Genomic DNA, 13,656 nt, shown 5'->3' on the forward strand with positions numbered 1-13,656 from the left:
TTACAACTTCGTACGACATAAATCCTCATGAAACATAAAGTATGACGGACTGATGGAAAACAGCGGCGCCAGTTTCCTGAGCTGAAGTCCATTAACGTTAACATTAAACGTATGATGATGCCGTGTGATGTCACGCATTCTCTCAGCGCATGCGCATTCAATGATAATTCCAATGAAAATGTTTTTTTTTTTAATTGATGGGTGTAATTCACTTTAGCTTATTTTTTGTTGTCTAAATCATTATTGATGAACTCTCATATTGCTAGTGTTTTTAGAATAGATGAAAATGAATAAAAGTAAACACTGAAGCAGAGGGAGCTCCGCCCTGCTGGCTGTACTGAGGAGGCGGAGCTGAGCTCCAGAGGGCTCCGGCCCAATTTAACCTCTGCACTGCCTGGCAGATTGTTTTCCTGAATCCTATAGCTGCATGGGCGTTTGTGGTGCCGAGACTTTATTTTACATATTGTTTCTGTAAACATAATTTATTGTTATTGTTCAGAGCAATAACACAGCGGTGTATGTTTATTTAACTTTTAATTGATTTTACTTGACAACTTGAAAAGATCAGTGAAGAAGAAAGTGAAAAATGCATTCAGTTGAAGTAAATCATTATTTTAATTTCATGAGGAGACTAGTGCTTCAAAGACAGTGATTTTACATACCATAACAAGTAGCAGAACATATGGCACAGTGGTTACTTGTTGACATATTGATAAAGTGCATATGTAAATAAATAAGGGTATACAGAAATAATATACATCCCTCTATTTGAAATGAAATGTATAGTACTATTTTTATTAAAGTAATAATTTAATAAATTAACATAAAATACCATTAGTAAAATAAATTAGAAAAATAAATTAAAACATCTCTGGTGATTATTGTGATATATTCTTAAATTATATTGTATTTCATTGCTTTCACATAAATCCTGTGTAAGTCCAGTGATGCAGGTAGAGGATGTAATACATGGTAGAAAGCATTAAAGGATTAGAGACACTGCATAGAATTAACATATTTACAGATTTAATATTCTCTAAAATACCTCTATGTCATATGGAAGAATATGTCTGTAAGCATCTGATTGTAAATCAAGACAGATAATGACACTGTAAATTGATAACTACAGTTATCAGAAAGTATTATATATTGTGCTTTAGAAGACACTGCTGTGAGTTTGATATTGAACGTTGTGAGACCGTCGCCTGCGAAAGCGTCTTCTAATTGGTGCACACCATCCAGTAAGAACACACTGCCAGAAAAAATAAAATTAAACAAGACGTATTAATACTCAACTCTCTCAACCTGTAAATGGAACATTATTTTGCACATTGTTGATACCCCCATATCCATGAAGCTGTTTGCACTATTTCCATTTGCACTACTTCTGCTTGTGTGGTTTTTGTATGTGTGTGCCTTTTTAATACTCGTGTATAAAAAACATGTATGTATGTGATTTTTTCCCTCCCCCCTCTAAATACTTTGTTTGTGTATTTATTTTTACACCAAGGGTGTGGGAGAAACTATATTTCACTCCTGTCTATGTTCTGTACATATGGCAGAATTGACAATAAAGTTTACTTGACTTGACTTAATAAAACACAATCAATTTGGATATAATGAGTAGATTCAAAATTTGAATTAGGCATTTTATCACTAACTGAATAAAATACTAGAGTATACTTACACAGAGTAGAATCCAACATGGCAGAAGAATGAGGACTACACCACAGGGAATAATAAATCCCAGGATCCATGCAGCACTTGTGACGGTTCCATTTCCAGGTTTTGTGACGGGCTGAATGTTTACAAGTGGAGGCATTGTATAGTACACCAGACCACTGTTTTTGAGAATTTCATAAAGAAAGTTACTTGGAAACGGAATATCGATCTCTCTGTAGAAATATACTTGACGAGCCACAATCTCTAATTCAGTCCCTTTGCACCTAAAAGGAATGGGAAAAAAAATTAAAATTAACCATGATCTTAAAATAATATTACCTCACACTGTCTAGATATTTAAATATTGATAATAGAACAAAGGGATGGGGATCGTTACATACGTGAAGTTTGCCCGTGGGAAGGTAAACTGTGCCTTCTGTGGATTACCCAGGACTGCATTCATCTGAAATAATAAAAAAGTTCATTAAATAAATTATAGAGGTGAGAGCATTGTTTATTAATACTAAAAAAAAAACTCATTGAAATTTTAATTTGGAAAGAAAGGAAATTTTATGACCACAATGATGGCTGTAACTCACCAGGTTGTTGATCTCTTTTTGTATTAACGAATAGGTGCTGTTGGTCAAAGTTTCCTCACATTTAGCAGAAATGACAACGTTGCTGATTTTAAATTTCATTTCCAATCTGAATGAGTTGTTGCCCATTTCTAAAAGAGAGATGGGTGGAGATGGGAAACACATGATGAAGAAATACTGGAAGATCATTAATTACAATATTGAATTAATCATATGCACGCGGTTAAAAACTTAAAAGAGCGGCCCTACTAGACCATGGCCAGCACAGGTTTTTAATCAGAGATCAGAGAACTCTCATCAGCAAAGCAACTCACGATGAAAGGTGACATTATCTATGAGGATCGGTGCATCCAGCGGTTGTGTTGAGGTATCACGTGCTCTTCTGATCTTTGTGGACAGCTTTTCTCTAACAGCCGTGAGAACTTGAGCCTCAGTAGGCATAGTGATCATGTTCTCGAATACCAACTGAATTTGAATGAAGACATTTCCCAGACTGAAATTGGAGAGAAAATAACAGTTACTGGGAGAATAAAACGAGAATGAGATTTTGATGAACAGAGAAATAACCATGTTTTGGTAAGATGAAAAAGTAATCACAGAATAATACTAGATTTGTGTAACAGAATAATATGTATACGTGTGTAAGATTCATATTTATACAGGTAAAAAGCAATATTTTTAGTGTTTTCCAATGAGAATTCATAGCAAATGTGTTAAAAGCCATTAAAATAAGGATGAATGTGAGAAATTTTTCGTACATTGGTAAAAGTTTATTGAGGTATGCGATTGGTACTTTGGAATCTTCTTCTTTGAAGATGTATTCCATGTAACCATAAATCATATCTCCTGAAGTCCTGTGAGAAATACAAGAAAGTAACATCATCTTCATAAAAATACCATATGGTTAGAATGACATGGTGTAACATCAGAAGGAAATAATTCCCTCCTTGAACTTACGTGAAGTTGGAGGAGTTTGGTTCAATGGGTTCTGCATTGGGCTCATTGAGAAGTGTGTTCAGCTGAAAATAGAAACAAATTTCCTTTACTGTTAGTAGCTTTTGCTGCACATGAAAAGACTTGGACGTCATGAAGTTAAAAAGAGATCTGAAGACCTTTGTTCCGTACGAAATTCAAAAGCCGTAATTCCATCTCGTAACACATTGAATTATTGCATGTTACACAGCCACTGACCTTCTTAAAACTATTTAATGAACAGGTCTACGCATTGTTGAGTTTTTGATGGATTTTGTAAATGTGGCACAATGGGTCAACGTATGATTTTTTTTAACCAACTTTCTGAGAGGAGAAAAATGTTCTACTTCCATGGTGATGTACACTCACAGAATCATTGGTCATGCGCTGCGCTTGTTCGTAGGTGTAGTTCCTGTCGTCAGGGTTCGCTGGATTGCTGATGTTCCTGATGCGGAATGTGAAGTTGACCGCGTAGGAGGTGTCTGAAATATCTGTGGATCCGTATAATATGATAGAAATGTCATTTATCACTCCTAATAATGTTGGAGGTCTTAGAATCGTGAGACAATCATGTGGATATTTGCAGCTGTCGTCTACACTTAGAAAGGAAAACGTACTCTCATAGGTGTAGTTCAGAACCGTGACAGAGTTATTGAGGTTTGTGACTCGAGAGTTCAGCAGATCTGCGATAGCACTGAGGACCAAACTCTCGGTGGGAACAGACGTGGAGTTGTGGAACACCATCCTGACGTAGACCACAGCTGAACCATTGCTGCAGAAACAGAAAAAATTCATCATTTATAAATGCATCACAGATCTTAATTGAAATGTAAATCTTCTTCTCTATCTATTAAACAAATCAATCGTACGTTGTTGATGGAGATCCTGGAGAAGTAGGGTTCGGAGTGTTAGTAGGATTAACCTTTGGAGATGTATCTGCAACAGAAGAATGTTTAGTGAGAGGGGAATGTAACGGAACATAAACAGGTTCAGAAACATGAGCAAGAGGAATTTCTTCATGCTTTTGTTGAGCAAGATTATCAAGTTGTCGTGTAACCTACCATCCCCTGGCTGACTGGTGAAGTTTGGTACACTGTATTCCATGGAACCCTGAACTTCATCCCCTGAACTCCTATAATGAAGAGAAAGTGAGATTGTCATGATACCATTGACTTCACAATTAGAATTCCACAGAGTCATTTCAGAACTGCAATCTGCTGCAGGAACATACGTGAAGTTGGAGGATGTGGGTTGAAGTCGATCGGGACCAGAAGTATTGAGAAGTGTGTTTACCTGTGAAGAAAAATGAAGATGTTTAATGTTCACTGTCTTGACAAGTGGAATTCCACAGCATCAGGCTTCCTACAACGAGCAACTGACTCTTCAGACAGTATTTAAACTGTGGTCAAAACTGAAAACGTTTCAACTTGTATCTGTGAACCCATTCAATTACAACAATTATTATCCTAATTGATGTTATGAGTTATTTCCCACACCACAGCTGAGGCTACGATCATTTAGTTTAAGGTCAGAAATGGAATGAAGATCAAAATTAATTGTGATCCGAGGAACGCTGTCTGCTTTGCACATGGTGATGTTAACTCACAGCTTGATTGATGATGCTCTCCACATGGGTGTAGGTGTCGTTCCTGAGGTCAGGGTCCTTCGGTATGCTGATGTTACTGACCATGAATGTTATGTTAACTGTGAGGGAGGTGTTTGAAATTTCTGTGGAGAAATCAGAGGCGATTCATTAAGACTAATGATGGTACAGATTCCATTTGAAAGGGACAATGAATGGTCTCGGTTTAAATGTATTGTGCGATAAGAAAGGAGAACATACCCTCAAAGGTGTAGTTGAGCACTCTCACAGGCTCAGTGATGTTTGTGAGCGTAGAGTTCAGCAGAGTTTCGAGAAGAACTAGTACGGGACCCTCCCCTTGGTTGAGCCTTGCATCATTCAGCCTTGTGATGATTGAGGGGACAGCACTCTCATTGGAAGCAGGAGAGGACAAGTTGAACACCAGCCTGGTCTGAACCACAGATGATCCATTGCTACACGGGTAGAAAGCAATATTGTGAGGGTTTTCCAATGAGAATTCATGGCAAATGTGTTAAAAGCAATTACATTAAGGATGAATGCGAGAAATTTTTCGTACATCATGAGGAGTTTATTGAGGTATGCGATTGGTACTTTGGTATCTTCTTCTTTGAAGATGTACTCCATGTAACCATAAATCATATCTCCTGAAGTCCTGTGAGAAATACAAGAAAGTAACATCATCTTCATAAAAATACCATATGGTTAGAATGACATGGTGTAACATCAGAAGGAAATAATTCCCTCCTTGAACTTACGTGAAGTTGGAGGAGTTTGGTTCAATGGGTTCTGCATTGGGCTCATTGAGAAGTGTGTTCAGCTGAAAATAGAAACAAATTTCATTTATTGTTAGTAGCTTTTGCTGCACATGAAAAGACTTGGACGTCACGAAGTTAAAAAGAGATCTGAAGACCTTTGTTCCGTACGAAATTCAAAAGCCGTAATTCCATCTCGTAACACATTGAATTATTGCATGTTACACAGCCACTGACCTTCTTAAAACTAGTTAATGAACAGGTCTACGCATTGTTGAGTTTTTGATGGACTTTGTAAATGTGGCACAATGGGTCAACGTATGTTTTTTTTAACCAACTTTCTGAGAGGAGAAAAATGTTCTACTTCCATGGTGATGTACACTCACAGAATCATTGGTCATGCGCTGCGCTTGTTCGTAGGTGTAGTTCCTGTCGTCAGGGTTCGCTGGATTGCTGATGTTCCTGATGCGGAATGTGAAGTTGACCGCGTAGGAGGTGTCTGAAATATCTGTGGATCCGTATAATATGATAGAAATGTCATTTATCACTCCTAATAATGTTCGAGGTCTTATAATCGTGAGACAATCGTGTGGATATTTGCAGCTGTCGTCTACACTTAGAAAGGAAAACGTACTCTCATAGGTGTAGTTCAGAACCGTGACAGAGTTATTGAGGTTTGTGACTCGAGAGTTCAGCAGATCTGCGATAGCACTGAGGACCAAACTCTCAGTGGGAACAGACGTGGAGTTGTGGAACACCATCCTGACGTAGACCACAGCTGAACCATTGCTGCAGAAACACAAAAATTCATCATCTATAAATGCATCAGAGATTTTAATGGAAATGTAAATCTTCTTAAAATAGGAACTTCATATTTATATGGGGGAGAAAAAGCAACATTTTGGGTGTTTTCCAATGAGAATTCATGGCAAATATTTGAAAAGCCATTAAATTAAGGTTGAATACGATAAATTTTTCGTACATGGTGAAGAGTTTATTGAGGTATGCGATTGGTACTTTGGTATCTTCTTCTTTGAAGATGTATTCCATATAACCATAAATCATATCTCCTGAAGTCCTGTGAGAAATACAAGAAAGTAACATCATCTTCATAAAAATACCATATGGTTAGAATGACATGGTGTAACATCAGAAGGAAATAATTCCCTCCTTGAACTTACGTGAAGTTGGAGGAGTTTGGTTCAATGGGTTCTGCATTGGGCTCATTGAGAAGTGTGTTCAGCTGAAAATAGAAACAAATTTCCTTTACTGTTAGTAGCTTTTGCTGCACATGAAAAGACTTGAACTTCACGAAATTAAAAAGAGATCTGAAGACCTTTGTTCCGTACGAAATTCAAAAGCCGTAATTCCATCTCGTTACTCATTGAATTATAGCATGTTACACAGCCACTGACCTTCTTAAAACTAGTTAATGAACAGGTCTACGCATTGTTGAGTTTTTGATGGACTTTGTAAATGTGGCACAATGGGTCAACGTCTGATTTTTTTTAACCAACTTGCTGAGAGGAGAAAAATGTTCTACTTCCATGGTGATGTACACTCACAGAATCATTGGTCATGCGCTGCGCTTGTTCGTAGGTGTAGTTCCTGTCGTCAGGGTCCGCTGGATTGCTGATGTTCCTGATGCGGAATGTGAAGTTGACCGCGTAGGAGGTGTCTGAAATATCTGTGGATCCGTATAATATGATAGAAATGTCATTTATCACTCCTAATAATGTTGGAGGTCTTAGAATCGTGAGACAATCATGTGGATATTTGCAGCTGTCGTCTACACTTAGAAAGGAAAACGTACTCTCATAGGTGTAGTTCAGAACCGTGACAGAGTTATTGAGGTTTGTGACTCGAGAGTTCAGCAGATCTGCGATAGCACTGAGGACCAAACTCTCGGTGGGAACAGACGTGGAGTTGTGGAACACCATCCTGACGTAGACCACAGCTGAACCATTGCTGCAGAAACACAAAAATTCATCATTTATAAATGCATCACAGATCTTAATTGAAATGTAAATCTTCTTCTCTATCTATTAAACAAATCAATCGTACGTTGTTGATGGAGATCCTGGAGAAGTAGGGTTCGGAGTGTTAGTAGGATTAACCTTTGCAGATGTATCTGCAACAGAAGAATGTTTAGTGAGAGGGGAATGTAACGGAACATAAACAGGTTCAGAAACATGAGCAAGAGGAATTTCTTCAAGCTTTTGTTGAGCAAGATTATCAAGTTGTCGTGTAACCTACCATCCCCTGGCTGACTGGTGAAGTTTGGTACATTGTATTCCATGGAACCCTGAACTTCATCCCCTGAACTCCTATAATGAAGAGAAAGTGAGATTGTCATGATACCATTGACTTCACAATTAGAATTCCACAGAGTCATTTCAGAACTGCAATCTGCTGCAGGAACATACGTGAAGTTGGAGGATGTGGGTTGAAGTCGATCGGGACCAGAAGTATTGAGAAGTGTGTTTACCTGTGAAGAAAAATGAAGATGTTTAATGTTCACTCTCTTGACAAGTGGAATTCCACAGCATCAGGCTTCCTACAACGAGCAACTGACTCTTCAGACAGTATTTAAACTGTGGTCAAAACTGAAAACGTTTCAACTTGTATCTGTGAACCCATTCAATTACAACAATTATTATCCTAATTGATGTTATGAGTTATTTCCCACACCACAGCTGAGGCTACGATCATTTAGTTTAAGGTCAGAAATGGAATGAAGATCAAAATTAATTGTGATCCGAGGAACGCTGTCTGCTTTGCACATGGTGATGTTAACTCACAGCTTGATTGATGATGCTCTCCACATGGGTGTAGGTGTCGTTCCTGAGGTCAGGGTCCTTCGGTATGCTGATGTTACTGACCATGAATGTTATGTTAACTGTGAGGGAGGTGTTTGAAATTTCTGTGGAGAAATCAGAGGTGATTCATTAAGACTAATGATGGTACAGATTCCATTTGAAAGGGACAATGAATGGTCTCGGTTTAAATGTATTGTGCGATAAGAAAGGAGAACATACCCTCAAAGGTGTAGTTGAGCACTCTCACAGGCTCAGTGATGTTTGTGAGCGTAGAGTTCAGCAGAGTTTCGAGAAGAACTAGTACGGGACCCTCCCCTTGGTTGAGCCTTGCATCATTCAGCCTTGTGATGATTGAGGGGACAGCACTCTCATTGGAAGCAGGAGAGGACAAGTTGAACACCAGCCTGGTCTGAACCACAGATGATCCATTGCTACACGGGTAGAAAGCAATATTGTGAGGGTTTTCCAATGAGAATTCATGGCAAAAGTGTTAAAAGCAATTACATTAAGGATGAATGTGAGAAATTTTTCGTACATCATGAGGAGTTTATTGAGGTATGCGATTGGTACTTTGGTATCTTCTTCTTTGAAGATGTACTCCATGTAACCATAAATCATATCTCCTGAAGTCCTGTGAGAAATACAAGAAAGTAACATCATCTTCATAAAAATACCATATGGTTAGAATGACATGGTGTAACATCAGAAGGAAATAATTCCCTCCTTGAACTTACGTGAAGTTGGAGGAGTTTGGTTCAATGGGTTCTGCACTGGGCTCATTGAGAAGTGTGTTCAGCTGAAAATAGAAACAAATTTCATTTATTGTTAGTAGCTTTTGCTGCACATGAAAAGACTTGGACGTCACGAAGTTAAAAAGAGATCTGAAGACCTTTGTTCCGTACGAAATTCAAAAGCCGTAATTCCATCTCGTAACACATTGAATTATTGCATGTTACACAGCCACTGACCTTCTTAAAACTAGTTAATGAACAGGTCTACGCATTGTTGAGTTTTTGATGGACTTTGTAAATGTGGCACAATGGGTCAACGTATGTTTTTTTTAACCAACTTTCTGAGAGGAGAAAAATGTTCTACTTCCATGGTGATGTACACTCACAGAATCATTGGTCATGCGCTGCGCTTGTTCGTAGGTGTAGTTCCTGTCGTCAGGGTTCGCTGGATTGCTGATGTTCCTGATGCGGAATGTGAAGTTGACCGCGTAGGAGGTGTCTGAAATATCTGTGGATCCGTATAATATGATAGAAATGTCATTTATCACTCCTAATAATGTTCGAGGTCTTATAATCGTGAGACAATCGTGTGGATATTTGCAGCTGTCGTCTACACTTAGAAAGGAAAACGTACTCTCATAGGTGTAGTTCAGAACCGTGACAGAGTTATTGAGGTTTGTGACTCGAGAGTTCAGCAGATCTGCGATAGCACTGAGGACCAAACTCTCAGTGGGAACAGACGTGGAGTTGTGGAACACCATCCTGACGTAGACCACAGCTGAACCATTGCTGCAGAAACACAAAAATTCATCATCTATAAATGCATCAGAGATTTTAATGGAAATGTAAATCTTCTTAAAATAGGAACTTCATATTTATATGGGGGAGAAAAAGCAACATTTTGGGTGTTTTCCAATGAGAATTCATGGCAAATATTTGAAAAGCCATTAAATTAAGGTTGAATACGAGAAATTTTTCGTACATGGTGAAGAGTTTATTGAGGTATGCGATTGGTACTTTGGTATCTTCTTCTTTGAAGATGTATTCCATATAACCATAAATCATATCTCCTGAAGTCCTGTGAGAAATACAAGAAAGTAACATCATCTTCATAAAAATACCATATGGTTAGAATGACATGGTGTAACATCAGAAGGAAATAATTCCCTCCTTGAACTTACGTGAAGTTGGAGGAGTTTGGTTCAATGGGTTCTGCATTGGGCTCATTGAGAAGTGTGTTCAGCTGAAAATAGAAACAAATTTCCTTTACTGTTAGTAGCTTTTGCTGCACATGAAAAGACTTGAACTTCACGAAATTAAAAAGAGATCTGAAGACCTTTGTTCCGTACGAAATTCAAAAGCCGTAATTCCATCTCGTTACTCATTGAATTATAGCATGTTACACAGCCACTGACCTTCTTAAAACTAGTTAATGAACAGGTCTACACATTGTTGAGTTTTTGATGGACTTTGTAAATGTGGCACAATGGGTCAACGTCTGATTTTTTTTAACCAACTTGCTGAGAGGAGAAAAATGTTCTACTTCCATGGTGATGTACACTCACAGAATCATTGGTCATGCGCTGCGCTTGTTCGTAGGTGTAGTTCCTGTCGTCAGGGTTCGCTGGATTGCTGATGTTCCTGATGCGGAATGTGAAGTTGACCGCGTAGGAGGTGTCTGAAATATCTGTGGATCCGTATAATATGATAGAAATGTCATTTATCACTCCTAATAATGTTGGAGGTCTTAGAATCGTGAGACAATCATGTGGATATTTGCAGCTGTCGTCTACACTTAGAAAGGAAAACGTACTCTCATAGGTGTAGTTCAGAACCGTGACAGAGTTATTGAGGTTTGTGACTCGAGAGTTCAGCAGATCTGCGATAGCACTGAGGACCAAACTCTCGGTGGGAACAGACGTGGAGTTGTGGAACACCATCCTGACGTAGACCACAGCTGAACCATTGCTGCAGAAACACAAAAATTCATCATTTATAAATGCATCACAGATCTTAATTGAAATGTAAATCTTCTTCTCTATCTATTAAACAAATCAATCGTACGTTGTTGATGGAGATCCTGGAGAAGTAGGGTTCGGAGTGTTAGTAGGATTAACCTTTGGAGATGTATCTGCAACAGAAGAATGTTTAGTGAGAGGGGAATGTAACGGAACATAAACAGGTTCAGAAACATGAGCAAGAGGAATTTCTTCATGCTTTTGTTGAGCAAGATTATCAAGTTGTCGTGTAACCTACCATCCCCTGGCTGACTGGTGAAGTTTGGTACACTGTATTCCATGGAACCCTGAACTTCATCCCCTGAACTCCTATAATGAAGAGAAAGTGAGATTGTCATGATACCATTGACTTCACAATTAGAATTCCACAGAGTCATTTCAGAACTGCAATCTGCTGCAGGAACATACGTGAAGTTGGAGGATGTGGGTTGAAGTCGATCGGGACCAGAAGTATTGAGAAGTGTGTTTACCTGTGAAGAAAAATGAAGATGTTTAATGTTCACTCTCTTGACAAGTGGAATTCCACAGCATCAGGCTTCCTACAACGAGCAACTGACTCTTCAGACAGTATTTAAACTGTGGTCAAAACTGAAAACGTTTCAACTTGTATCTGTGAACCCATTCAATTACAACAATTATTATCCTAATTGATGTTATGAGTTATTTCCCACACCACAGCTGAGGCTACGATCATTTAGTTTAAGGTCAGAAATGGAATGAAGATCAAAATTAATTGTGATCCGAGGAACGCTGTCTGCTTTGCAGATGGTGATGTTAACTCACAGCTTGATTGATGATGCTCTCCACATGGGTGTAGGTGTCGTTCCTGAGGTCAGGGTCCTTCGGTATGCTGATGTTACTGACCATGAATGTTATGTTAACTGTGAGGGAGGTGTTTGAAATTTCTGTGGAGAAATCAGAGGTGATTCATTAAGACTAATGATGGTACAGATTCCATTTGAAAGGGACAATGAATGGTCTCGGTTTAAATGTATTGTGCGATAAGAAAGGAGAACATACCCTCAAAGGCGTAGTTGAGCACTCTCACAGGCTCAGTGATGTTTGTGAGCGTAGAGTTCAGCAGAGTTTCGAGAAGAACTAGTACGGGACCCTCCCCTTGGTTGAGCCTTGCATCATTCAGCCTTGTGATGATTGAGGGGACAGCACTCTCATTGGAAGCAGGAGAGGACAAGTTGAACACCAGCCTGGTCTGAACCACAGATGATCCATTGCTACACGGGTAGAAAGCAATATTGTGAGGGTTTTCCAATGAGAATTCATGGCAAATGTGTTAAAAGCAATTACATTAAGGATGAATGCGAGAAATTTTTCGTACATCATGAGGAGTTTATTGAGGTATGCGATTGGTACTTTGGTATCTTCTTCTTTGAAGATGTACTCCATGTAACCATAAATCATATCTCCTGAAGTCCTGTGAGAAATACAAGAAAGTAACATCATCTTCATAAAAATACCATATGGTTAGAATGACATGGTGTAACATCAGAAGGAAATAATTCCCTCCTTGAACTTACGTGAAGTTGGAGGAGTTTGGTTCAATGGGTTCTGCATTGGGCTCATTGAGAAGTGTGTTCAGCTGAAAATAGAAACAAATTTCATTTATTGTTAGTAGCTTTTGCTGCACATGAAAAGACTTGGACGTCACGAAGTTAAAAAGAGATCTGAAGACCTTTGTTCCGTACGAAATTCAAAAGCCGTAATTCCATCTCGTAACACATTGAATTATTGCATGTTACACAGCCACTGACCTTCTTAAAACTATTTAATGAACAGGTCTACGCATTGTTGAGTTTTTGATGGACTTTGTAAATGTGGCACAATGGGTCAACGTATGTTTTTTTTAACCAACTTTCTGAGAGGAGAAAAATGTTCTACTTCCATGGTGATGTACACTCACAGAATCATTGGTCATGCGCTGCGCTTGTTCGTAGGTGTAGTTCCTGTCGTCAGGGTTCGCTGGATTGCTGATGTTCCTGATGCGGAATGTGAAGTTGACCGCGTAGGAGGTGTCTGAAATATCTGTGGATCCGTATAATATGATAGAAATGTCATTTATCACTCCTAATAATGTTCGAGGTCTTATAATCGTGAGACAATCGTGTGGATATTTGCAGCTGTCGTCTACACTTAGAAAGGAAAACGTACTCTCATAGGTGTAGTTCAGAACCGTGACAGAGTTATTGAGGTTTGTGACTCGAGAGTTCAGCAGATCTGCGATAGCACTGAGGACCAAACTCTCAATGGGAACAGACGTGGAGTTGTGGAACACCATCCTGACGTAGAACACAGCTGAACCATTGCTGCAGAAACACAAAAATTCATCATCTATAAATGCATCAGAGATTTTAATGGAAATGTAAATCTTCTTAAAATAGGAACTTCATATTTATATCGGGGAGAAAAAGCAACATTTTGGGTGTTTTACAATGAGAATTCATGGCAAATATTTGAAAAGCCATTAAATTAAGGTTGAATACGAGAA

The 13,656-nt window shown here is 38.7% G+C and overlaps 1 protein-coding gene across 1 annotated transcript in view; it reads right to left on the minus strand.

Annotated features, from left to right (window-relative positions):
* Positions 1-627: 627 nt before the first annotated feature.
* Positions 628-13,656, minus strand: part of LOC132889813 (mucin-3B-like) — a 41,299-nt gene continuing 28,270 nt past the window's right edge. The window contains exons 88-131 of the mRNA XM_060926665.1: positions 13,320-13,474; positions 13,072-13,193; positions 12,689-12,750; positions 12,490-12,585; positions 12,174-12,385; positions 11,937-12,058; positions 11,562-11,623; positions 11,392-11,462; positions 11,200-11,266; positions 10,949-11,103; positions 10,701-10,822; positions 10,317-10,378; positions 10,118-10,213; positions 9,770-9,924; positions 9,522-9,643; positions 9,139-9,200; positions 8,940-9,035; positions 8,624-8,835; positions 8,387-8,508; positions 8,012-8,073; positions 7,842-7,912; positions 7,650-7,716; positions 7,399-7,553; positions 7,151-7,272; positions 6,767-6,828; positions 6,568-6,663; positions 6,220-6,374; positions 5,972-6,093; positions 5,589-5,650; positions 5,390-5,485; positions 5,074-5,285; positions 4,837-4,958; positions 4,462-4,523; positions 4,292-4,362; positions 4,100-4,166; positions 3,848-4,002; positions 3,600-3,721; positions 3,216-3,277; positions 3,017-3,112; positions 2,573-2,751; positions 2,262-2,389; positions 2,064-2,125; positions 1,688-1,946; positions 628-1,252 (exon numbers count right to left, since the gene is read on the minus strand). Coding sequence (XP_060782648.1) covers positions 1,157-1,252; positions 1,688-1,946; positions 2,064-2,125; positions 2,262-2,389; positions 2,573-2,751; positions 3,017-3,112; positions 3,216-3,277; positions 3,600-3,721; positions 3,848-4,002; positions 4,100-4,166; positions 4,292-4,362; positions 4,462-4,523; positions 4,837-4,958; positions 5,074-5,285; positions 5,390-5,485; positions 5,589-5,650; positions 5,972-6,093; positions 6,220-6,374; positions 6,568-6,663; positions 6,767-6,828; positions 7,151-7,272; positions 7,399-7,553; positions 7,650-7,716; positions 7,842-7,912; positions 8,012-8,073; positions 8,387-8,508; positions 8,624-8,835; positions 8,940-9,035; positions 9,139-9,200; positions 9,522-9,643; positions 9,770-9,924; positions 10,118-10,213; positions 10,317-10,378; positions 10,701-10,822; positions 10,949-11,103; positions 11,200-11,266; positions 11,392-11,462; positions 11,562-11,623; positions 11,937-12,058; positions 12,174-12,385; positions 12,490-12,585; positions 12,689-12,750; positions 13,072-13,193; positions 13,320-13,474 — 4,936 coding nt within the window. The 3' untranslated portion in view covers positions 628-1,156. The remainder of the gene's footprint in view (positions 1,253-1,687; positions 1,947-2,063; positions 2,126-2,261; positions 2,390-2,572; positions 2,752-3,016; positions 3,113-3,215; positions 3,278-3,599; positions 3,722-3,847; positions 4,003-4,099; positions 4,167-4,291; positions 4,363-4,461; positions 4,524-4,836; positions 4,959-5,073; positions 5,286-5,389; positions 5,486-5,588; positions 5,651-5,971; positions 6,094-6,219; positions 6,375-6,567; positions 6,664-6,766; positions 6,829-7,150; positions 7,273-7,398; positions 7,554-7,649; positions 7,717-7,841; positions 7,913-8,011; positions 8,074-8,386; positions 8,509-8,623; positions 8,836-8,939; positions 9,036-9,138; positions 9,201-9,521; positions 9,644-9,769; positions 9,925-10,117; positions 10,214-10,316; positions 10,379-10,700; positions 10,823-10,948; positions 11,104-11,199; positions 11,267-11,391; positions 11,463-11,561; positions 11,624-11,936; positions 12,059-12,173; positions 12,386-12,489; positions 12,586-12,688; positions 12,751-13,071; positions 13,194-13,319; positions 13,475-13,656) is intronic.

The sequence above is a fragment of the Neoarius graeffei genome, chromosome 7 (genome assembly GCF_027579695.1).
Source record: "Neoarius graeffei isolate fNeoGra1 chromosome 7, fNeoGra1.pri, whole genome shotgun sequence".
Classification (NCBI taxonomy): domain Eukaryota; kingdom Metazoa; phylum Chordata; class Actinopteri; order Siluriformes; family Ariidae; genus Neoarius; species Neoarius graeffei.